Source organism: Zosterops lateralis (assembly GCF_965231275.1).
Source record: "Zosterops lateralis genome assembly, chromosome: 19".
NCBI lineage: Eukaryota > Metazoa > Chordata > Aves > Passeriformes > Zosteropidae > Zosterops > Zosterops lateralis.
In genome coordinates, this window is record NC_139779.1 from 4,841,447 (window position 1) to 4,864,459 (window position 23,013).

The following is a 23,013-nucleotide window of genomic DNA, read 5'->3' on the forward strand; positions in this document are numbered from 1 at the left end:
TCATTTCCTCGCTGCCACTTCAGTGAAAGCTCCATAGCTGGGAGCTGCCCTGGCTTTGGGAACTGGTTTGTACAAAGTGCCCTTGGCAGTGGCTGTCAGAAATGGGTTTCAAGTAATTGAACAGCTCCCCTTGAAGCAAAGCAAGCCTGATCCTGACCTGGGCTGAGATCCCAGTCCAGGGGACATCCTTATGACCCCGAGGGCAGAACTCAGCCTTGCAGCTGATGGGCTTCACATGGAGCTGCCTCTGCTCCAGGTCCAGACTGGCCCTTGCTATGGGAGCAGCTAGTGAGGACAGACCCCATGTGGGTCTCTGCTTGAGCCTGCCAGTGCCTCGGAAGCAACCAGAGTCTCCTGAGTTCTGTTGGCTCCTTCATTCTCCTGCGGGACTGCTGACTACAAGTCACCAGGCTGAGAGGTCTTTTCCAGGTGTAGGTAAAGGGAGTGTGGGTGCAAAATGACATTTGTCCCTGCTGGGAACAGCTCAGATCCTGCCACACAGCAGCACCTCAGCACTTGCTGTGTCCAGTGCTTGTGGGGTGACCACTCAGAAGGGGCACTTTGGACCCTTCACAAAAAACAAGCAAGCAGGGGCTGGTGATTTGTTGGAGATCCAAATGTCTGAGGGTCACTGCTGATCTCTCCCTGAGTCACAAGGCACTGATTATCCACTCATGGGCCACCAGGCTGTCCCGCAGTGAGGAGACAGAGCTGGGTGTCCTCCTGCCTGCAGGAAAAGAGGAGGAGAATTACCAGAGCCCACAGAAGGTTTGGGAAGTGCAGGGTCTGTGCTGGAGGGCAGAGCATCCGGGGAGCTGCTGGTCCCCGGCGCGGTGGGGCCGCGCTCACGGTCGAGCTCCGGTTGAACGGATGCCAGCAGGGGATTAATGGGGATGTAGCAGAGATCAGTTGCACATTTGGCTCCTGAGACTTTTGTGAAATTAAGATGCAGCGTTTTCAGGCAGTTGCTTCCCAGGACAGTCATTTAGAAAACCCAAGTATGTTTAATGGTACAATATGCCCTGAAGTACTTAGAAGGGAACTAGAAAGTAATACCATGACACAGGAAGAGAAAATCGTCCAGCCCTGCTAAACAGCTTCCGTGCTTAAAATAGGTAAAAGGTGAGGAATTGCCAAGTCCTTTCTGGGCAGGATCTTTGGTGATTTATCTGGAGAAAAATATGGAAAAGATGATGTTGTCCTAATTGGACTCTTGCTCCTAAAACCACAGGTAAGCAATTTATTAAAAGCTTCCGCTCGGCTCCTGACCTGCTGGTTCTGAGCTCAGTGGGGTTACTGTATGCTGTTCCAGATGTGCTGTGGTATCAAAGCACAGGTGGTGGAGCTGAGGAAGCCCTCACTCCTTCTTGTTGTTATTCCATGGCAATAATCTTCATCTCCTCAGTAACGACCCATCCTGCAAAGGGCTCCTCCATCCCCAGAGTGCTGTCTGCCCTAAGAGGATGTTGCTGCATACACTGGATGTGGTCTGAGATTTCTCAAAATTAGGAAGTCTTTAGAAGCAATCAGTCTGCGCTAATTCTCTGGCTGTGCCCCAAATCCAGGGAAGTTGCCTTTTGCAGGGGGAAGCAGTGCATTTGTACTGACAGAGCTGCTCCATTCTGCACAGCTACAAAGTACAAGGAGACTATTTGTTCCAGCCCATGTTTTTGGGAAGGTAGCAGAGACTTTGAACTGCTCCAGCAAACAATGCCCAGGGAGAGGGTACCCTGCTGGTAGGCAGAACCAGGCGATGAAAAGCACCCATGAAATATGGTTAAGAAGAAAGCCATTTCTGTCTTTAGAAATAAAGCTGTCACTGTCCTGAAATCTGTTGGGGAAGCCCAGCAGAATTGCCCATGTGGGTTACCAGAAGTGGCTCATTAATCCAGCCCGTGGTGATATCACAAGATCTGAATCTCTTGGGGGAAGATAGAGGAAATTACTATGGAGGCCCCTGAGGTTGCCTGCCCCAGCTCCAGATGCCTCACCCTCTCTGGGTTTTGGCTCCCTCACTCCCATGTGAGCACTTGATAATGTCACTGATAACTGGTGTGGGCACTTTCTGGGAGTTACTCAGTCTGCTGGGTCTGGCTGTGGCTTTTTCTAGTGTAGGAACAAGAATCAATACAACAAACCCTGCAGAAGAGGCAGTGAGACAGGAGGACCTCCCCCCTCAGTAGTTCCCAAGGTTTTGGGCAGCTTCTTGGTTATAAAATTGTCTTCATGGGATACCAGGTGAGGAGTGTTGCAGGCAACCACACCTCAGTAATTTTTGGAGTTTGACCGTGCTCTTCACCACAATGTCAATTTTTCACCCCACTTCAGCTGGAAGGTTGCTGAGGATCCAACAGCTCTGATAAGTGACCTCAGCTAATTCCCTCAGCGATGAGGAGCAGGATAAAGGTGTCAGATTTCCGTGGGTGCTTGTGAGTGGTGTTGAAAGCTCACCCCATCCCCAGCCGTGGCCCCGCAGCCGCGGGCTGCTGTGTCCTGACGCGCGACAGCGGCGCTGCGGCTGCAGGGACCCGCTCCAGCTTTGACACTGTCAGCAGCTCCACCAGTCGCAGAGTCCCTGTCCTGTGGGGATCCAAGTGATGAAGTTTCGGGGCTCAATCACAGGGAATGTGTAGCCTGGGGGAGACAGGGCTCGGTGCCATGTGATCCGATGCTGCAGCGAGGAGTTCTAGAGGAAGCATGCTCTGGCCAGCATTCAATGCAGTGGAATTGCCACATCCGCAATGTGGCACCAGTGTGTGCATTTTGCTGCAGCCTTGGGAGTCCCATGGGCTGCTCCTGGTCCAAGTGAGCTGCTGGCCCCTTGGCACCTCTCCCAGATTGGTAGAAGTCAGTAGAAAAAAATGGTTGGTCAGAAATGACTCATAAAGGCCATGTTTTCCTGCCAAAAGAATGCTGCCTGTCGGTCACAGAGCAATCCCTCACTGCCCTCTCTAAGGAATCAGCTTGCACCTTCATTCCCCACAGCTCCTGACTGGGAGACAGCACCCCAGGGATTCCCCCTTCCCCAGAAGATGTGACACGGGCTGAGCCATGCCCACCTCCCACCCCACATCCCAGGGCACAGCCTGCTCTCTACAGCCTCTCTCTCTGTCTGCAGGATGGAGACTTTCCCTGCGGTGGCCGAGGAGGTCCTGAGGGAGTTCCAGGTGCTGCTGCAGCACAGCCCCCCTCCCATCGGAAGCACCCGCATGCTCCAGCTCATGGCCATCAACATGTTTGCAGTGTACAACTCCCAGCCCAAAGGTACCATGTGCAGCTGGGGGGGGAAACTGGATGGGGATCAGCCACTCCCCGTGTGGAAAAGGGTGGGGGACACACCAGATGGGGAGGTGGGAGTGGTGGTTGGATGTCTGTGGGTGTCAACACAAAGGGACCTTGGCTGGGCCTTTGGAGCTGGCTGAGGTGTCTGAGGAGTGAGGAGGCATCACATCCCCCTGGAGCCTGAGTCATCAGCACAGAAGGAAGATGCTGCTGTATGGCTCTGCCTTCCCAGTGTTTAAGCTGGGCTGTGCTCAGTGCTTGTGCTGGCACCAGAAGGGCTGGGACAGTCTCAGAGGCCTCAGCTGTTGTCTGTGGCTGTCTGTGTCCATGCAGGTGGGTGGGGGATGTGATGCCATTCTCTGAAACACTGGGTTGGAGCCTTTGTTCCATGTTAATGCAGAGAGCAACACAGATCTAGTGCTAATTACTCTCCTCCTCTCACTTCCTCCATCCACCCAGCAGCCTGGATGGTCTCTACCATTGGCAAGTTTAATGTGCTGGGCAACAGAGATGCCACCAAACCAGAGCCGCTTCACTGAGTTTAAAATGATGCTTCCAGGGATTGTATTTTTCTCTGTGTCCCCTCCAACACACACTCAGCAGCAGGTACCCAGGTCTGCCTGAGCTGTGAGTTTGGTAGCAGGGATGGGGCTGTTCTCCCTGGGTGGGAGGAAGCAGCATTTCACATACTGATGCCTTGGGATTTAGGTTCCAAAGATGAAAGCCTCCAGCTGATGGATTTCAGCTAAGGCCAGCATATGGGTGATCAGGCTGAGCCCCACAGAGCTGCTGCTGGAAAATCCCTCCCTTATGAGCCAGTTGGCCACTGGTCAGGTCAAGGTCAGCTGATGGAGCAAACTGGCACAGGCCAGAGGGTTGGGAAGTGGCTCCTCTGGGCTGTGCCTGCCTTGCAGACACTCTTCTCTCCTGGAGGGAGCTGTCAATCCCACTGGGTAGGCAGCCGTGCCCTCCTGCCTGCCAGATGCCAGCCAACAATGGCATGTTTATCTTTGAGCTGCAAAGTACTTTGTGATTATAAGCAAATGCCTCTGCGTGACAGTAATTATTGTATTCATAATATTAATAATACCCCTGGTAGGTGAATTAATAGTGGTGTCTGTGCCACAGACAGGAGCGGGTGGGAAGGAGAGAGGATGGGATTTGTCTGGGATGGATGGCAAGCCCCTGTGGCAGAGCTGGAAGCAATCCCAGCTCTCAAACCACTGGGCTGTGCTCGTCCATCCACAGCCGAGTTGTGGATGTGTGTGAGTGATGGAGGGAGTGCTTTTTATCTCATGAAAAATAAGTATTCTCAGAGTTTTCTGCCTCCTGTGTGGGTAGCTGCCAGCTGCTCCCAGCTTTCGTATCTCTGGAGAAAGCAAACCTGTTCCTGCCGGGGCCTGCGGGCTGCATGCGGAGCAGGTGGCAGTGCTCCTGGAATGACTGCAGGTCGGATGGCACCACGGCTGCCATCTGATGCCAAGGGCCCTTCAGGGAATTCCCTGAAGGCTCTTTGCTCTGGTGACCCCGAAATATCGCTGAGAGTGTTGCTGGCAAAGCAAACCCTGCTGTCAGCACAAATGCCCCGGTGGTCTCGGTGCTGGCACAGCACAGGTTGGGCTCGCTGCCGACGCTGCCATACTGGGAGGAGCTGGGTGCAGATGGAAATGAAAAGCAGAACAGCAAAGGCTCTGGAGTTTAGAAGGAAGGCAGGAATGTTGGAATGATTACGGAGTGCCCTGCACAGAGCGAGGGTGCTGGCTCACTCCCCGGCGTGTGGGCTGCTGTGGGCAGAGGCCTGGCGGGAGCGCGCAGCAGGAACGCTGTCGGGAAGGTGCGGGTTTCCATTTCCCAGCACATGAGTCAGCTCCCTGTGCTGCAGCAGCAGGAGGAGCAGCAGGAGCCAGGGGGCTGAGCCACCCCTGTGGGCCTGTGGGAGGCTGGCGGGACGCAGGGAGCAGCAGTCCCACCCTGCCTGCATCCCAAATTGCCAGGAAGCGTTGCTGGGGAGCCGGCTGTAGTCAGAGCTTGGCTGTGTCCACTCCACAGAGCTGGATTTAACTTTGCAGTTGGACCAAACAGCCTCCGGAGATCTCCTCCTACTGAAATCCTCCTGCAAATCTGGGAGCAGAGCGTGGCTGTGTCCTTCCCATCACACGGGCCTGACACTCAGTTTGCAGTAGCAGGAGGAGATCCGTGGGCTTGGGGCTGGAAGGGAGGTCTGAGCTTCTCTTCCCTGCTGTCCAGGGATGTTCTCTTCAGGGACAGCTGCTCTCTCCCTTCCCTGCTGTGTATTTCCAGGCCTCAGGAGCCCCAGCTACTCCTGAGAAACTTGTAAATGTGCTTGTTGCTCCATGTCTGGTATGTAACAAATCTGTGGTGCTGAGATCCAGTGGTGCTGGCAGTCATGGTGTGGTGTCACTGGCATAGCAGTCACAATGTGGGGAATTCTATGAAATTCTTAACCCCTGAATAAGAACTTTTAAGTAAAGAGTCAAGTATTAATAAGAAGGAAACGTAACAATTCAGTGCTGTGTTAAGCACCTGTCTTTCCTCTTCCTCAGCCTCACACCAAACACAATCCTGCTCCATCTCAGCCTCAGTTTCTCCCATTTTTGGATTGTGCTCGGTCTGTCCCACACCTTCAGTGAGGCAGTGGGCAGCACAGGAGGTTGGGATTCATGCATGGTGGTTTATATCTGCTGCTCTTTGCTTTTTTACTCCTATTCTTCTGCTGTGGTGTGTGTTGGCCATGACCCCTCAGGGGTGCCCCTGTCCTGGCACGTGTCCCCCTGTGGGATTTGTGACATGTCCTTTGTGTCTCTGCTCCCAGCCACTGCCACTTTTTTATAAAGCAACCAACCGCAAGGTCACCGTGTGCTCTTCTGACAGGGTGAGCTTTTTTGTGCTGTGTTTAAACTGGTTTCAAAACCAGCCAGCTGTGAGCAGCACGTGGCATTTCACATCCTCCTCCCACGCAGGCCACTGCTGTGGTTACCTGACCCCTGCAGTGGGTGCCAGGGTTCAGGTGAGCACAGGCAGGGCTCCGTGGCCCATTCCCAGTGCAGCTGAGCTGTGCTTGTCCCCAGGGACAGCAGCAGGCACTCTGGAGCTGGTCTCAGCTGCCTATGCAGCCGGGCAGCACTGGGAAGATCCTGGGAGATGAATTGGATCTGTTGTTTTCTCTGACAGAGGATGCCAAAGAATTCCCACATGAAGTGCATCCCTGCTGTTCAGCATCAAACAGTGTGTTCCTCTGTGCAGGGAGGCATGCAGCCAGTGAGGGTCCCACTGACCCGGCTGCCTCCTGTCAGGAGCACTTCAGGTATGAAAAAGCTTCTTGCAGACCTCAAACCCATGGGGCAAGGAATGCCCACCTATGGGAAGGAGGCAGAGAGAGGTGGGCACTCTACATGGCAGAGACTTGCACTTGCTAGTGCTTTCCAGGATGGGACATAGGTGACTAACCAGTGTTTTGGGCCATCCTGGGCTCTGGCTGGGGCGGGACCATAGTGGGGTGGCCTGTTTTAACAGTTTGGTAGCCATCTGCACAACCAACTCACAGAGAAGTTTGGATCCCTTTATCCCAACCACAAACACTCCAAGAATTTTAATTTTTTTTTAATTCTATAATTTGGGGAAATAAAACTCTGGTTTCTGAAAAGACTAATTGAAGCCGTGCTTGCGGCAGGGGCATCTCGGTGAGTGGAGAGAGAGAAACCCCCTCCCAGCCCATCTGTGCCCAATTTACTCCGATCTGGCCTCTCTGAGAGGCTTTTTTTCTTTCTCTCTCTCTTTAATAATTTGTTTTATAATTCCTGGAATCAAACCCATCTCAGACACACTGTTTTATTTTACTGTATTATTGGATTATACTTCCTATAAATCACTGGATGTTATTCATAGGCCACCACCAGAATAACTTCCCCTCTCCCCCCAAGAGCCCCCCCCCCCCCCCACCCCAGGACGGCCCCGCATTCCAAACAAGCACACACCGAGGTGGGGGTGCAGCAGCACGGGGCACCCCAGAGACACTTCCCGGAAATCCCAGCAAATTTGCCTGGCTGAGGGTGTGAAGCATCAGGCTGCAGCACCTGGATGCCTTCTGGCACTCTCGGGCCGGTCGCGTTGTGCCGTGTGGAGGTTGTTAGGAGGTCGGGCCTAGGTGGAAGTGGAGAGGGGAGGGGGCTGCCATATGTGCATCCTCAGCATATGTAGGGAATGAAGTTGCATCCCCCAGAGGCGAGCAGAGTCAGGGCACAGAGGCACAGGGGAGGGTCTGGCCGAGTGCGTTGCTTTAGCTGAGCGTTGGGAAAGTGGAAAAGCAGTGGGAAGTGACAGTTTGGGCAGGGTGACCTGTGCATAGGGCATCTGCTCTGCCACGGGTGATGGGCGAGGAGGAAAACATACTATTTGTGCCCTAGCAGAGAGACTGTGCTCATGTGGGTTGTGAGGAGGGCTCAGTGTGGCAGGGGCAGGCTGGGCTTTGTTCTGCAGACCCTGGGTCTGTTTTTTTGAGTGCAACGGGGTCGGTTCTCTGTGCAAGGTGGTGTCAGCTGGGAAACCTCAAAGGCTCGTGCAGAGAAAGAGGTTTCACAGCAGCAGCTTCACAGAAGTATCTGTCACTTTTGCCACACCGGTGTCCTCAGGCCAGGGCTGAGCAGGTCGGTGCTGCAGGGGTTGGAAAGACTCTGCCTGGCTCAGAGAGGAGCTCCTGTCACACAGCTGTGGCTGCAGCCTGTGCAAGGCTAAGGCACATGGCCCTGCTTGCTCCTTGAACATCCACACTAGCTTGAGATCCAGATCTTGTCCCAGTCTCTTGATACACACAAGGAAAGATCTGTAGGTCAGTGCAAATCCCCTGAAGAGCTTAAGCAGGTACAGGACTTCCCATTTCCATTGGAGAGCACAGGTCAGAGGCCTGAGCTAAGGCCGTGCTGTGGTAACCAGCAGCTGGCTCCGCTGCCATCCCGCCCCACTCATAGCCCTGTGCCGGACACAGCAGGTCTCGCTTTGCTGACCACACCTGCTCAGGCTTGCAGCCTGAACCCTTAAAATACCCCTAGAGATGATGCAGGGGCTGGTGGTGTCTGCCCTCAGCAGAGCCTCAGCTCTGACCATTGCCATGGGCTCATTTCTGCCACTCGGACAGTCACTCAAAGAGTGCAGCATGAGAAGAGGCTCAGAGGAAGCACCTTCTGATCACCTGCAACCAGCCTCATCTCGCTGTCTTCTCATGAATCTCTAACCACATCTTGCACGTTGGAGCTGAGAAAAGGTGGAGGGAGTCGAATGCAAGAGTCCAGTGCATTTGCCCGAGTTTAAAAATAAAGCAGTGCTGTGGGTGACTAACTGTCTTGGTTTGGTGGAGTTTTAAAATTAGGCACAAAAGAAAGCTTAATAAACCTCAGGCTGTAGACAGCGGCAGAAGAAACTTGATTTTTCCCTGTCTGTGGGGCAGAACTGAGTCCTTTTTTCTTAATTCCCCTCTTTGTGTGGTAAATACACACTTCAGCTGTGGGCTGTGACACCTTGGGGCTAAGCAACCAGGAGGCTGATGAAGATGTCACATTGCAGGGCTGTGTCTGGGGGACACTGAGCATCTGCAGCCTTGTGCTCCATTGAGAGCAGAGCCTGAGGTCCCTCCACCTGCCTGGGGACTGGGTTTGTGGTGCAAAGCCCACTTGATGCAGGGAGGCTGGAGTTGAGCAGTTTGACATCTGGCTTTCTCTGGGTGCTGGGGCTTTGGTTGATGTACAGCAATTGTGGACTGAGGTGTATGTGCTGAGATCTCCAGCTGCACCTGGCAGTTGCTGTGTGATTTTCCCTCTGAGACTGGGCAGTGCTGTCTTTAGCGAGGTGGTGTTAAGACATAACACTTCCCAAGGCCTTAAGTTTGGAGGAACTGGATGTTTAATTTATCCTTCCCCTCCTTTCACATTGCTGCTTGTATCTGCTTTGCGTTCGAGTCGTAATCAGGAAACCCAGAGGAGGGCTGGATGATTCTGGTGTCCATCCTTCCCCTTGCTGCCTGCCTTGCACTGGGGCTCCTGAGCAAGCTGGCTCTCTGATGTCACTGCCTTGGCAAAGGACTTTTACACAGAACCTGTTGTTTAGTGATATCTGCTACTCCCTGTGTCCAGACACAACCCAGACCTTGAGATGTGTGAGTAGGAGGAAGGGTTGAAGTGGTACAGAGAGTTATATGTTGCTCATCTCAGGAGCCACACAACTTCCTGTGCTGAGGCTCCTAAGGGACACGTACGTGTCCAGAGATGGCAGCTGACTCTCCAGGGTTTCTCCTCTGAGCCACTGGGAGTGTTGGAGGTTGGCACAGTTGCTGGGAACTGTCGGCGCCTCTCCCTTCAGGGAAGGAAGCTGTCTCGGACTTGAGACACATCAGTAAAGTTCAGGTAAAATAATTCTGGCCCAGACGTGTCTTCAGAGTCTTGCTCTGGGGCTCTTAAGGCTGGTGGCAGCAATGTTTAGACCAAAGTCTTCCTTTGCTTATTCCCCTCTGTTTCCTGTTTAAAAGGCAGATTGTCACATATTTGGGGATTTATTTACCGTAATTGGAGTTATTTTCCTGGCTGCTGGCTTCTGCCCTCTGATGCAAGACTCCTTTAGTGAAACGTGTGTCCAGAAAGCCATGTGACTTTTTTTTCCCCTTGCCACAAGTGCCAGCAGGAGATGCAATAATCAACGCGCTGCAGGGAATTTCCACTGGCAGTTCAGGTTTCTGAAATCTAGACGTTGGCTTGGGAGGCAAAAGATTGAGCAGGGCTTTGTGGCAGGGAAGGGAAAGGTTTCCAGCAAAATTGAGTGTTTGCTGGTGTGTCAGACTCTCCACTCCTGCCCTCCAGCTCAAGTGCAGCAAAGTCCCCATCAAGTGGTGTGGGATGAGCTTGCTGGAGGCTTCTGCCTGGTCTGCCTGTCACACAGTCACATCCCTACATCTGAAGCTGTTCCATGAGGTGATACCGGGATCTCATTTCAGGGCAACAAATTGAGGGGAAATGGTTTGTAAACACAAAGCCCGAGTCTGCTTTAGAGCCAAGCTTCAGCAGCCCAAGCAGCAAATCAGGACAGAGTCAGTGACAGGTGAGGTTGCAGAGGCTCTGCTGTGGTTCCAAGGCATGGCCAGCTCTGCAAATGCTGAATCCAACCACTATTTGGATGAAGAAGCAGCGTTGCTGTGTAAAATGAAAGGCGGGAAATGGAGCAGTGGCACACTGTGTCCGTCTGTCCTGCTATGGAACAAGAAAGGAGGTGCTGAGACAGCTGTCCCAGGTTCTCTGCATCTCCCCAGCTTTGGTGGTGGAGAAAGAGGGGTGCCAGGGAATCAGAATGAGGTGCACCAGGTGCAGCAGCTTTGGTGAAGCTTTAGATGTTTGCAGCGTGACAGGAAGTCCTTTTGCTTTTGAAGAGATATTTCTGATTCTTTAATGTGCCTTGCACCTTTGATTTCCTCATGCTTTTAAGCAGCACCAAGTCAATTACTGTATTTCTGTTTAATTCTCTGAGAGAACACTGTATAATTAGGCTAATTATGCTGCTTTGTGAAGTTTTAAAACTCCTGATTGAGCTTATGGGGCTGTTTTATAACCTTCCAGGTGTAGGCAGGGAGGACTGCCCGCCCCATGCCCCATGCAGGTTTGGGTACAGCCTGCCAGCTCGGTGAGGGTAGTTCCTTCCCAGGGGCTGCCCCACGGGCTCATCCCCTGCCAGCTCCATCCTGCCTTCCTCTTCCAGTCCCTCTGGGAATCCTGTGCCCGATGTTGGGGAGGCTTGTTGGGATCTCTTCTTGCCTTAATGCTGAGATCAGGAATGGCAGCACAGCCAAGGCTGTGTTTCTACTCTTGAGTGTATCTGAGGAGGTGACCCCACACAGGTTTAGGTGTGGAGATCTTTTATTTTCCCTAATTAGGCTGCATGTGCTGTGCAGCAGGTTCTTGGCAGCGCAGAGCTGGCTAAGTGACAATCAGGAGGAAAGTGTGACCTTCAGGCTGTGTGATGCTCACTCCATCTTCACTGACCAGGACAGTTTAACCCCAGCTGAGTGACAGCCCTGAAGGCACATGGCCCATCTCTAATGGAACAGTCATTTTTAATGCTGGTCAGCATGGCTGGTGATGGTCGTGGTGGCTTTAGGGCTGGCTGGTAGGTGACACACAGAGAGCACGAGTGATTTGTCTGCCCCTGAGGCTCTCAAGTCCCACCCCAAAGAAGCAGACAGGAGCACGTCGCTGTGGAATGGGAAGGAGATACCCCATGGGGATGAGTTCGGCTGTGGAGTTTCTCCATTCCCCCTTCTCCCATCCCTCCTGGGATCATCTGGCCTCCTGACCCTGGCTCAGTGAACTCCCGGTGCTTCTCCGCCGGCCGCGGGAGCGGAGCTGGACCGTCTTGCGTAAGCAGCGCCTGCTCCCCGGCTAATGGCACGGGGATGGAGAAGGAGGCTCCAGCTGCCAAAGGCGGGTTGAGAACAGCATAAACCCTTCATCCCGAGGAGCCAAGGGCTGACAACCCTCGTGCCTGGTGCTGGGAGCGGAGCTCGTCCCGCCCGGGGGGCCCCAAGCCGCGCTCGGGGCCGTGGCGGAGAGCGGCCAAAGGCGGCCACATGGGCCCGGGTGGCTCTAGAAGCAGGCGCAGCGGAAGTGATGCTCCCAGCCCCATCTGCACGGGGAGCGGGAGACGCACCCCAGCTGGTGCGAGGCCCTGGCAGCCCCGGGAGCTGCCGTCTGTTGGGCTTTACTGCTGTCTACGTTGAAACACGGCTTGGGAAGGGACGGGAGGGGGGTCGGTGGCACGGTGCCAGTCCCGGTTCTCCTGGCCTTCTCGTTCCTCTCTCCTCCTCCTCCTCCTCCCCGCTCCCTCCAATGCTTTAAAGTCACATTTCCAGGCCAGACATAGAATTAATCTCTGGGCACTTCACATTGCTGGCAGCGCAAAGCAGGATGTGGGATCTTTTTTTCTCTCTCTCTGCGTCTTGGCTGACTTTTTTACCTCTCGAAGAATTTGGAAGGGCCGTGAGATTCCCCCCACCCCCCCTCGCCTCAGTGCCGTGCAGTTTTTCAGCACGCTGATCACCCTGCTGTGGCTTCACCCTAATAGATTTCATATGCTGACACAGTTGACATCAGTACCAAACTATTTTACATGTGATCTGGTGTATTTCCTGAGGAAATCTGCAAGATATTTATTAAGAACTAATAAAATAAACCTCTCCATGAGCTTTTAGGTAGTTTTCAATTTTTCATGTCTCTCTCGTTTCCTCTTATCAATGAGTTTCTATTTTCTCCCTCCTCTCTGACCATTGCAAAAGGAAACAAAAATAAATGTTTTAAACCGTTCCTGAATGGACACTGGGAATATTTCTGTAGTGATGTATTAGCAAAGTCGTATTTTTAGGGCTGTATTGTCAAGACTAAAAATATCCCGCTGCAGTGCATCCTTTTTATAGGGCTTTGTGTGTGTGTGTGTGTGTGTGTGTGTGTGCTGAGCGTTGTACAAGTTTGCACCAACGTGCAAAGGTCTTTGTACTACTGCAGCCTTGCCTCCCCATCACAGCTGGACTCCATTAAACCTTGGAAATTAGTGTAATCCTGGTTAAGAAAGGGGTGGGGGGGAAAAAAATCAATCAATCTCACAGAGCAGTGTTTCCCCAGCTGAGCCGGGATACCTGCGTGGCAACCGCTCTGCGAAGGGCTCCAGCAGCCGGTGGTTTTGCCACGGCTTTCCTGCCACGGAGGGTGTTCCCTGATGGAGAACAGCAGCTCTCTGCTCTCCCTGCTTCCCCCAGAGCAGCGGGGTTCAGGCAGGACGGGCTGTGGGCTGCAGTCACCCGGTGGGTTCTGCTCATTTGTCACACCCGGGGAGCCCCTTTGGGGCTGTGCCGTGCTGGCAGGCAGCAGCGTGTGTGTGTGTGTGTGTGTGTGTGTGTGTGTGTGTGTGTGTAGCAGGGAGCAGGGCTGGATGCTTCGCGTTCTCAGAGGGATTTTCTGCCTTTCTGCTATTTGCGTCTCCTTCAATTAGCTGCAATTGGAACAGAGAGAGAACCAAAGGTGGGCGCCGGGCTGTGTGAAGCCGCCTCCCCTCCGCGCTGCTTGCGGGGGGACCCCTGTGCTGGGCTGGGAGGCAGCTCTGCCTCTCCGTCACGTGTGATTGATGCAGCCCTTTTCCAAACACGATTTCCCCTCCAGCTCGCGTCCGCGGATCCCGGCGTGGCGCTGCGGCCGTCACTCGTGTCCCCAGCAGCATCCTTGCGTCACAGGTGGTGGGTGCAGCGGCTGACGGCGGCCCTGACTGACGGCCGGGCCAGCGCCGTGCGCATGGCACACGCGGCGGCGCCGCGCTCCCCCTCCGTCCTCTCTTTACTCGTAGCTTTCCTGTCTGCTGCCGTCTGGAGAGAGCCACAGCCTCTCTTGCTTCCTGTAGAGCAGTTCAGCGAAAGCAGTAATTAGGGCCCGTAAAAATTTATTTTATAAGCGAGAAGTGTTGGTGGGTAATTGGCCATAATTTGAACCCAGCCAGATTGGAGATTAATAAAAAAATTTTCATATATATATATATATATATTTCAAAAAAGAAAAAAAATCACAGAGAGATCTTTTTACCAGAAACACCAGGGCTGTGAGCTGGAAGCGAGTGGGACGGGACGGGATGGCGGCTGCAGAGAGGGCGGCCAGCAGCGAGCGCCCGTGCTGTACCCGTCCTTGAGGGTGTTTGACACTGGCATGGGAAGAAAGGAAACCTTGTTTTCCAAGAACTCTGCTCTTTCTCAGCTTGATAAGCATTTAAAATAAAAGCTGCACAATTGGAATTGGCAGAGCATCCTCATTCTTTTGTCTGTCTGTTTATTTTTTTCCCCTCATCCCTCGACATGTGTGCTACAGCCCAGGGTTACTACACCCCGTGGAACCACAGGCCTGGAGCTCTGCAGGCGCTCGCTGAGCTCTGCCCACCCCCGGCCTGGCTCTTTGAAGCCTGGCAGAGCAACAGACATCCAGCCCCGACCCTGGCGGCCTCCTGATGGCCAGGGCACTGAAATCTTTGACAAAACATGAGTTCTCAGCCCCTTTCGGCTCCCCCTTCCCTTGCAGGGCAGCAAACCCGGGGCTGCGCCTGGAGCCGGAGCGGTGGTTTTGGAATCAGGCTGTGGCTGCACTATATGGACCCGATGGCTTTGGTATTTATAGGCTTGGTTGGAGCAGCTTGAGTGTGGCCAACGGAGCGGGAGCGGCTTGAGGGCCGACGCTCATCCCGACGGAGGGTGATTGGAGAACTCCCCGCTCCGGGAGGACGGAAGAGCCAAGCCCCTCTGCACACATGTCACGCGCGGTTACTGCCGGCTGAATCACACCAGGGAGTTACTTCAGGCTACTAGCCCTGGTTGTTGCTTTGGTGTAAGTTACTCGGGGCGTTCCTTCAGGTCCGTAGTGCTTGTTTTTCGCTTGGCAGCCTCGGGGCTGGGACCTGGTGTAACCGTTTCCCAAGGAATATTTTTGGTTTGAAAACTGAAGGTCAGCAGTTCGCAAGGGCTGCGCTTGCAGCCAACTCTGTGGTTCGCCTTGTGCCACCGGGCCAGCAGCACTTGAAATCCTGATCAATTGATCTGCAACAATATGAAACCACAAAGGGTGACTGCCAGTTAAAACTCCCCGTCTCGCCCCATTTTCCCCACCCAAAGTGTCTTTCTGCCCATATCCCCTTTCTTGCCGCCTGTCTCCCTCCCTCCCTTTCAGCTGTGTATTGGAGTTTTTGTCTATCTTTTTCCATCTCTCTGTCTCTTTTCATAACAGTTTTTAATAATGTTTTAGTTAGTTCCAGCCTTTTCCCTCAATGGATCCCATTGGAAAATACATTTGAAAGGAAACAGTTATACACTTCCCTTCCTTTGAAACTCTGTTGGCACCTTTTCCAGTGCAGTAAACCATACAACATGGATTTTCAAAGTTTCCAAACACAGACATGCTGGCGTTAAATTTATGAAAAAATATTTTATTCGGCTGTATAGTAACTATGAGTCTCTGAGCTGCTGGTCACAGTGAAATCGAAGCTCGCTTTGGAACTGCAACAGGTTTTCAAATCTCTGCAGGAAACGGCGCTGGAGCCCGCAGCTCCCTTGTGTCCTCCTGCCAGGAGACACAGCAGCAAACAAAAGAGGTGTTGGGGCACCCCAAGGCAAGCCCACCAACCCCCAGCACAGCTTTTCCCTCTGGATTGCCATGCTGGGAATGCTGCAGCAACGGTAGCTGCGGGGAATATCACAGTTGTGCCAATCCTATCTCAGGTCACAGGGGAAAAGAGGAATTTGGCATAAAAGCGTGATGTCTTAGGCTTGTTAATGAATGTGGAGGGTTCAGGCTCTTTAGTTCCTGAGTGCCGTGGCGGGGGCTCCATCGCCTGTGTGAGCCCGCACATGCGTCGGGACCCGAGGCTCCAGCTCCGCGTGAGTTGTTGGAGCACTGAGATCGTATTTTCTAACAGGGGGGCTCGGATGTTAAACTTCCTGGAATGGTTTCTCTGCGTGCTGTGGGTTTGTGCCTGTGGTCACAGCCCTTCCCGCAGGGAATCGCTCGCTCGACACCTGAGAACCTCCCTTTGCATGGCACCGCTTGGAGCTGAGTTGTTTCCAAATTTCCACAGAAGACCACAGCCCCTGATCACCACCAGAGGTGGCTCCTCTGGCTCATGAGGAGCATTTTGAGGGGTTGTTTCCAAACAGAGTGAGCCTTGAAGGCTGTGCCCAGTGGCACTTGTGGTGTGGTGTAAGGCACACAAAGCCTCTTGTGATGACAAGATGATGACAGGACAAAGAGATCCCAGGCTCAATTTTCCTGTTGTCCTTTTGCTTGTAAAATTTCTTTCCCTTCTCATGGGAGTTTTCCAGAGAAGCCACTGATCAAGTGTTATCATTGTGCTTGGTGCCACAGGGAGTGTAGGAAAAGCTACAAGATTCAGGTCCAAATAATTGGATGGTGTAAACTCACTGGTGTGTGCTCAAAGCTTGGGTTTGAGGGCCTTTTTTCATGGTACCTCTAACAGGTACCATGATGGGGAACTGAGCTTAAGGAAAATACCAGATTTTCTAGTCCCTTGACTGCCCAACTTGAGATGCAGGAGATGGAGTTCTCCTAAAAACATAATCCTTCAGGAACTGCCTTTGATCCTACTCAAAGCAGAGTTGCCCAGTGTCTGCCAATTCCATCCCCTCTGTGTCACCAGCCAGCCAACAAGTGAGGGAGGGACACAATAGTTGAGCACTTTGCACTGGGAGGAGTTAAGGGGACTTCTGGATCTCCCTGAAAATTCAGGACTAAGGCAAAGAATGGAATCAAGCTCTCCATCTTAATCCCCCAAACTATGACCTTGTCCTGCAGCCCTGAGCCTCACTGAACACGTGCACATTTCAGCACATCAGAACACTCTGCAGGAGGGTCTCTGCTGCCTGTTAATTTTCTGTGTTGACTGAAAATGGTACCTTGAGGGGAGAAAAAGTGATGTGTCGTTAGGACGGCTTTATGGTGAGTAAGTGTGATGGAGCTGACTTGAAGCTGCATAGATGCCTCCAAGTCTGGTGTTTTGAGAGCTTTTTGTATGTGTAATTTCCACAGTTTTCAGAAAAACGAGCTCCCCCGTGGAACCAGGCTGACCTCATCTGAGATCCTTGGCTGGCATGTAAATCTGGATGCACCACACCAGGCTCTGCCATGGCAGGAATGCTGCATGTGTGGGGCTGGGATCCTCTGGGGAGAGCAGCCACTGATGGTGCCAGCAGAGCAGTGAGGGGGCTGGAGAAGCGGCTGCTACGCTGTACCTCACTTCAGCCCCCTTTTCCACCTGCTTTTCCCTCTCCAGTGCCTCATTTGGCTTGGTTTATTCTTCTTTAGTCCGAGCAGGTGAACCAGCTGCTGCTTTGGTTGGAGTGGCATGAGAGAGCTGTGTGATAATGAGCACCCAGATTTCCATAGGTCCCCACCTTGGCAAAGCAGGATGAAGGTGGCAGAAGGCACACCCAGGCCCCTCTGCTGTCCCCTGCCAAATTTCTGGTTCCTGCTCCAAGTGTGAAGGTGCTAGGGATTTTGCTGAAATGGTCAAAGAATTTTTAACTTGAGAAGAACAATATATTTTCCCTAACCTCATTCTGGCAAATGGCTGAACCTTTGTAGTTGAAATTTTCCCAATAAATTTAGCTTGAAGAAAGCTTTTGGCATGAAGGATTGCAGCCTAAATGGTTAAAGTTTGGCAAAGTTCTTAGGAACTGAAACCAAGGTCTTATAATGGAAATTGTTAGGTAAGAATAAGCTTCGGGCAGAGTGGCTGGGCTGTGCCCCTCTTGGTGGAGTGTCCTGGGTTGGGGGTGCCACTGCTGTCAGCCAGGGAGGCTGGGGGGACCAGGTAAGGCTGGAGTGGGAGGTGAGGAGGCAGTTTAGGTTTGCAAGCATTTGATGAAGACCCTGGGATTTCCTGCTTCCCAAGAGCTGGGAGGAGGGCACGGATTTCACTTCATGTTTTGGCATTTGCTTTGCAAACTGGGCCCTCAGGAAGCCATCAGAAGACAAGCAGCAAAGGAGGGAATGTGCTCAAAAGGAAGCTCCACACTTTGCTGTGTCTGCCCCATCAAAGGCTCCTTTCTCTGAATGCTCCTGTCTGCAGGCACTTGCTCTCACGAGCTTTAGCTGCAGGCTCAAAGTGCTCACCCAGATTCACACCCAGTTCCAGGCTGTCTGCTCACATTTTGCTGTCAAGGACATGCCCACCCCCAGCAGGAGCTTGAGGGGTGCAAAATGCTGCCTGTTATTTGCTGCTATTTGTCCTGGTAAAACTTCCCTCAGGGCTAGAGGAAATCTCTTGGGAAGCCCTGTTCACACCTCCTCCTTGTTGTAAATAACATCTGACACAGTTATGGCTGGGCACACACGGCTCCTGGGGGGATGCTGGTAGTTCTTGCCGTGCTGCTGTGTAACCCAGCTGGGCTCCCCTGCTCCTGACTGGCTCTTCTGGTGAGATTCATAGCTCTGGCATCTTCAAAAAGAGCTGACAGATCTGTGCAGACAGAGGATAGGCCATCAGGGGTTCTCTTTCTTCATTCTGCATCATTGCAATGCCCTTAAAACCCTTTTCCATTTCTATCATCCATGTTTTTCTTCTTTCACACAGCACTCCCTGTTTTATCTGAACACCCTGCTCGCCTTTGGGACTTTTTGCCTTTGCAGCATCTTCAGTGGCATCCTGCTTGTGCATTTTATGGCAAATATTCCCTCCACAGGAAGAGACAGCTGGTGCCAGGCTGGTCTGGAGCTATAGATATGCTGATGAGCCGGCATGCCAGCTTGAAGGGACACGCTTCCTTATGAGCCAGCCAGGAGTTACATACATTTGGATTTGCCAGCCTTTTAGCTGCCAGACGGGTCAAATTCACGTTGCTGTCAGTTGTTGGCAGCAGGACCTGTGGCTCTGGGGACCTTCAGTGAAGACTTTGCTGTGCCTGTGTCACAAGTGCCAGCATCAGCTCCTGTGTTCGGAGCCGCTCCAGTGAGGGCAGTGCTGAGAAATGAGAGTTTCTCTGGCAATTCTCCAGGTTTGCCAGCATGGATGAGCCTGGAGGTGCCTTTTCTGCAGCTGTGACTGGCATGTCTCAGTGCAAATGTGACTAGTGACAACTGGGATGGGTGTGTGTCCCCAGGCAGGGGGAGTGTTTCTGACTCTGTATGGGCTGTCCCATGTCCCAGACTGACTTCCACAGCCTTGCTGGGGTCAGGGGGGCAGAGGGTCCTGGCCTTGCTGGCTGGGTCAAGCACCCCAAGCGTGTAGGGAGAGCTCCGAAGTGCTGCTTAGTGCAAGTGGAAATGGCTTCAATCTGTGTTTTGACTGATGGGTCTTTTCAGGAAATTTCTGAGAATAACATTTCTAAAAATGGCTGCTTCTTTCCACTGATATTTCCTGGAAAAGGCTGTAGTTAATTTTAAACCACTATCCTTTTCCCTTTTCAAGTGGAAATGGCTTTGTGCTTGTCCTCAAGGCTAATGTCATTCTTTCTGACCTAGCCCGGGTTGTGTGGTGGGGAGAGACATTGTGCCACTGCCTTCTTTTGCAGGTCCTCTTGGTCTTCCTGAGCTGCAGAATTTGGGGCATTGTGGACACTCTGTGCACGTGTCTGCTTTCCCTCTAGAAATTAATAACTTCTTATTAAGTTGGTATTATTAATAGTCACTTCACAATGATGTTTTTTGTCGTTGACTCCTGGCCAGCCCTGAGTACACAAGAAAGCTGTCCCTAAAGTCATTCCCTAAAGCTTTGTTCATCAGGGCCAGGAAGGATATACTGAGCTGGTTATCGCACCCCAGGTGCAAGGATCCAGCCCTGCCTGGGCTTAGATCAGAGCCAGAGAAAAGCTCCTGGATCAGCCAAAGGGAGCTGGCAGCACAGAGCTGTCTGGGGCAGGCAGCCCCTTGGTGTCGGGCAGAGCACGGCTTCCCCTGTGGCTCCTGGGCAGGCTCTCTGCTTCGGGTGGGAATATGTCATTAATTTTTATACCTTCCCCTGTAAACCATCGACCCTTTTTATGATGTCATGAGGGATTCCTTAATTCTGCAGCTGCTTCCTGGTTACGTCAGAGAAGAGCCTCCCGTCCTAGAGCCCAGCGCTGCAGTCCAGGACGGCTGGAAACAAATGAAGTGTTGAATATCTAATGGCTTCCACAGGGAGAGCTGCTCCATCCTCCCCAGGCCCCCGGCATTCCTCACCTCCTAGGCCTCCCTCCTTCCCTCCCTCGGACAAGTCAGGGTTGCAGAGGGAGCTGCTGGCTCCTGGGCGGCCCCAGCTGCTCTGGGAACACGTGCAGAGAGTTCCCCGGTGCTGCTGCTGTGACCCAGACCCTCCCAGGACCTTCCTGCCTCTCCGTGGGGAGACATCAGTACAGGGAGGTGGACTGGGGGCATCCAGGTTATTACTAAAATCTAGAGGTTGCTTTGGGAGGGTTCCAGCCCTGTGTGCTGCAAGTGGTGATGTTCAGCTCAGCCACAGTGCTGGACGGGCTGGGGCTGCCATCCTGTTTGCTCAGAGTCAGGGAGCGTCCTTCCAGGAAAGCTGCCCATCATTCCCAGGGTATCAGCCAGGGCTGAGCAGTGCCTCCAGGTTCCCAGGCTCTCTCTCGGGGGCAGATGAGTGCGTGTGTGACTCGCCAGTTCCCAGAGCTGGGAGTGCCAGTGACTCACAGGTCCCCTGCGAGGGGGAAATGCCCCACAGCTGTGAGCATCCCCCTCACTGTTGCTGCTTTATATTCCCGTGGTTGTATGCGGTCTTCACCAGCCTGGGCCGGCAGCAGGGCTCTCCTCACCCATTTCCTGCAGACAGCCCCACCCTGGGGGGCTGCCCTGTAGCCGTGCCAGGGCTGTGTCTGGTGGGGAGTGACTCACGGGGAAAGCTGTGTCTGAGCGGTGAGGGAGCAAAGGAACTGCCTTCAGGTGGTGTCAGCTCTGAGGTGACCAGCTCGGGTCTCTTCCCCTCAGGGCAGCAGCCAGCTGGTGAATCAGTTGTCTGTGCCTGCAGAGTTGATGTGCTGACACATCAGCCGGGTGCCTTCGCCCCCAGCCCTGTGCTCACCGAGCTCCTGCAGTTCCTGTGTCCCCTGGCCAGCCTGTTATGTCATCCTTGGGATTGTGTCCATAGAACTGTTCGTTCTTTTGAGTGCCTTCCCATACAGTCCTTTACCCTGTCACCAGGAAAGGTGGCTTCAGCTGTTGTTCCCTGGGAGCAGAGCACATCCTTGCTGCTCTGCCAGTGCTGGGATCACCTGCTGCCAGCACTGCTCCAGACTTTCCAGCCTGGAGCCACAGCTCAGGTGAGGATGGAGAAGCCAGCATGGAGACTGTCCCACTGGAGACCTCCTGACCCTTGGCTGGAGCAGTCTGGTTGCTTCAATCAAAGGAATCTGGTCTCCTTTGAGATTTGTTGGCTGGGATTGTTTTAACTGTGCATGCTTCAGCGTTCCTTGTTTTGTTAGCTGGGATGGGTGGATAGAGGAGCATGTCCACTTGCTTGTAAGCTCAGGCATTGCTGTGGCTCCCTTCCACCCAAACTGAGGGCACATTCAGAGCAGAACAGCTGGGAGCCCTCACTCCCTGCCCCATCTCTGTGAGCAGCCCACGTGTCCTGTGCTCACTGTGGCCCAATTGTCCCTTGCAGGATTTCCTTCAGCACATGGCACTCGAGCAGCCACAAGAAGCTTCCTCCAGCAAATCCCTCTCCTCGTAGGCGGCTGCCCCTTGCTCTTTTCCCATTCCCATTTCCTGTGGTTGGTTGTGTTGCCCTAATAAAGGTTTGGCACTGCTGTTTTGCACACCCTAGTGGGAGAGGGGATGTGTTTATCACTTTTCCTGGAGATTATCTGTTTAAGCACTCTCTGACAGTTACAATAACAAGGGCAGCGCGTTGTGTTTCCCAGCAAAAGGACACTCGCTGCTGAAAGATGTATAGCACTAATTAGAAATACATAACATCCGGCCACATGGCAGCCTTCTCCCGGCCGCTCCATTTCCTGAGCTCAGACGACTTTGACGACAGTTGGTTTATGTTTTCCATGAATATAACCTTCTCAGAGAAAACACAAATTTCTCCCCGGTACAAAAGTCCCCTTTTTCTCTCTGCCTCTCTCCCCTGTGGAACAGGTAGATTTATGGCTGCAGAAATCCTGGGTCGGGCTCTGCTGCAGGGCTGGGTGGGAGCAGAGCCCACAGACACTGGGAGAACCCAGGTAGGAGCTTGCAGAGGGCGCTGCAGCTGCTGATCCAATCCCTGCAGGAAACTGCCTCCTGGTAGGAAAACAGTGCTCTCTGTGCAGCCCAGACCTCAGCTGGAAAAATCCCTCTTTCCTACACGCAAAGAAACAGGAGAACTCCTCTTCTTGATCTTCAGAAAAACCTCCCATCACTGGTTCCCAGTTGCTTTTGCTCTGTTCTTGCAGTCTGATGCTCATCAGCTCCCATTTTTTCCATCTCATCCCTCTCCCTCTGTCACCTTCGGGCTCTGCTTCAGAGCAGATCACCTGGACACCAGTTGGAGGAGTCTGGGTCCAGTCTCCAGCTCACAGCAAGCAGCAGTCACTCGTGCAAGGACGTTTTTACAGAAGTCCCCACCTGCTGGATGGGAGTAGGGCAGTTGCTCTGCTGCCTGTAACACAGGTGAGGGAAGATAGGAAGATGGAACATGCTCAGGGAGGTGAAATCTTAGCAGGTTTTAACTGTTGAAACAAATTCCTATTGAGTATGGAAAAACTGCTGTCTTTCAGATGTTTATAGCTTGGCCAAGTGTGGACAGATTTCTAGTAGGACAGGAAAACTCTCTGGTAAAAAGGTTATTCTGCAGCAAAATCTCAGATCCTTGTTCCAGCATTTGCAGTTGCTAGATTAGCTCAAGGAAAAGGTTGTAAGTGTTTTTTTTACAAACAGGGATAAGCCACTCTCTTGTTTCCTAGCCTCATTCTCACAAGTGGCCCAGCTGTTTTGGCTGAAGATTTCCAGGAGAATTCAGGCTGAGACAAGCACCTAGCATGGAAACTTCAGCAAAGTCTGAGCCAGCTAGAAAAGGGGCTGACAAGTGGCAAGTGTCAGGCAGGGTACTCAGGACTGTCACAGCTCATGTCCTGCTGCCAGTCTGGCCTCCAGAGCCTGACCTTCACAGGGGTCTGCAGGACTCTCACTTACTTTTCTGGTGCAGAAAGACAGATCT

At 52.9% G+C, this 23,013-nt stretch overlaps 1 protein-coding gene across 3 annotated transcripts in view; it reads left to right on the forward strand.

The window, feature by feature from the left end:
• The window catches only part of SMG6 (SMG6 nonsense mediated mRNA decay factor), a gene marked incomplete at its 5' end in the record, with an annotated part of 104,496 nt that overhangs the window by 24,090 nt on the left and 57,393 nt on the right, over positions 1-23,013 (forward strand). For all 3 annotated transcript variants that reach the window (XM_083875070.1, XM_083875071.1, XM_083875069.1), the window contains one exon: positions 3,119-3,264. In XM_083875070.1, coding sequence (XP_083731196.1) covers positions 3,119-3,264 — 146 coding nt within the window. The remainder of the gene's footprint in view (positions 1-3,118; positions 3,265-23,013) is intronic.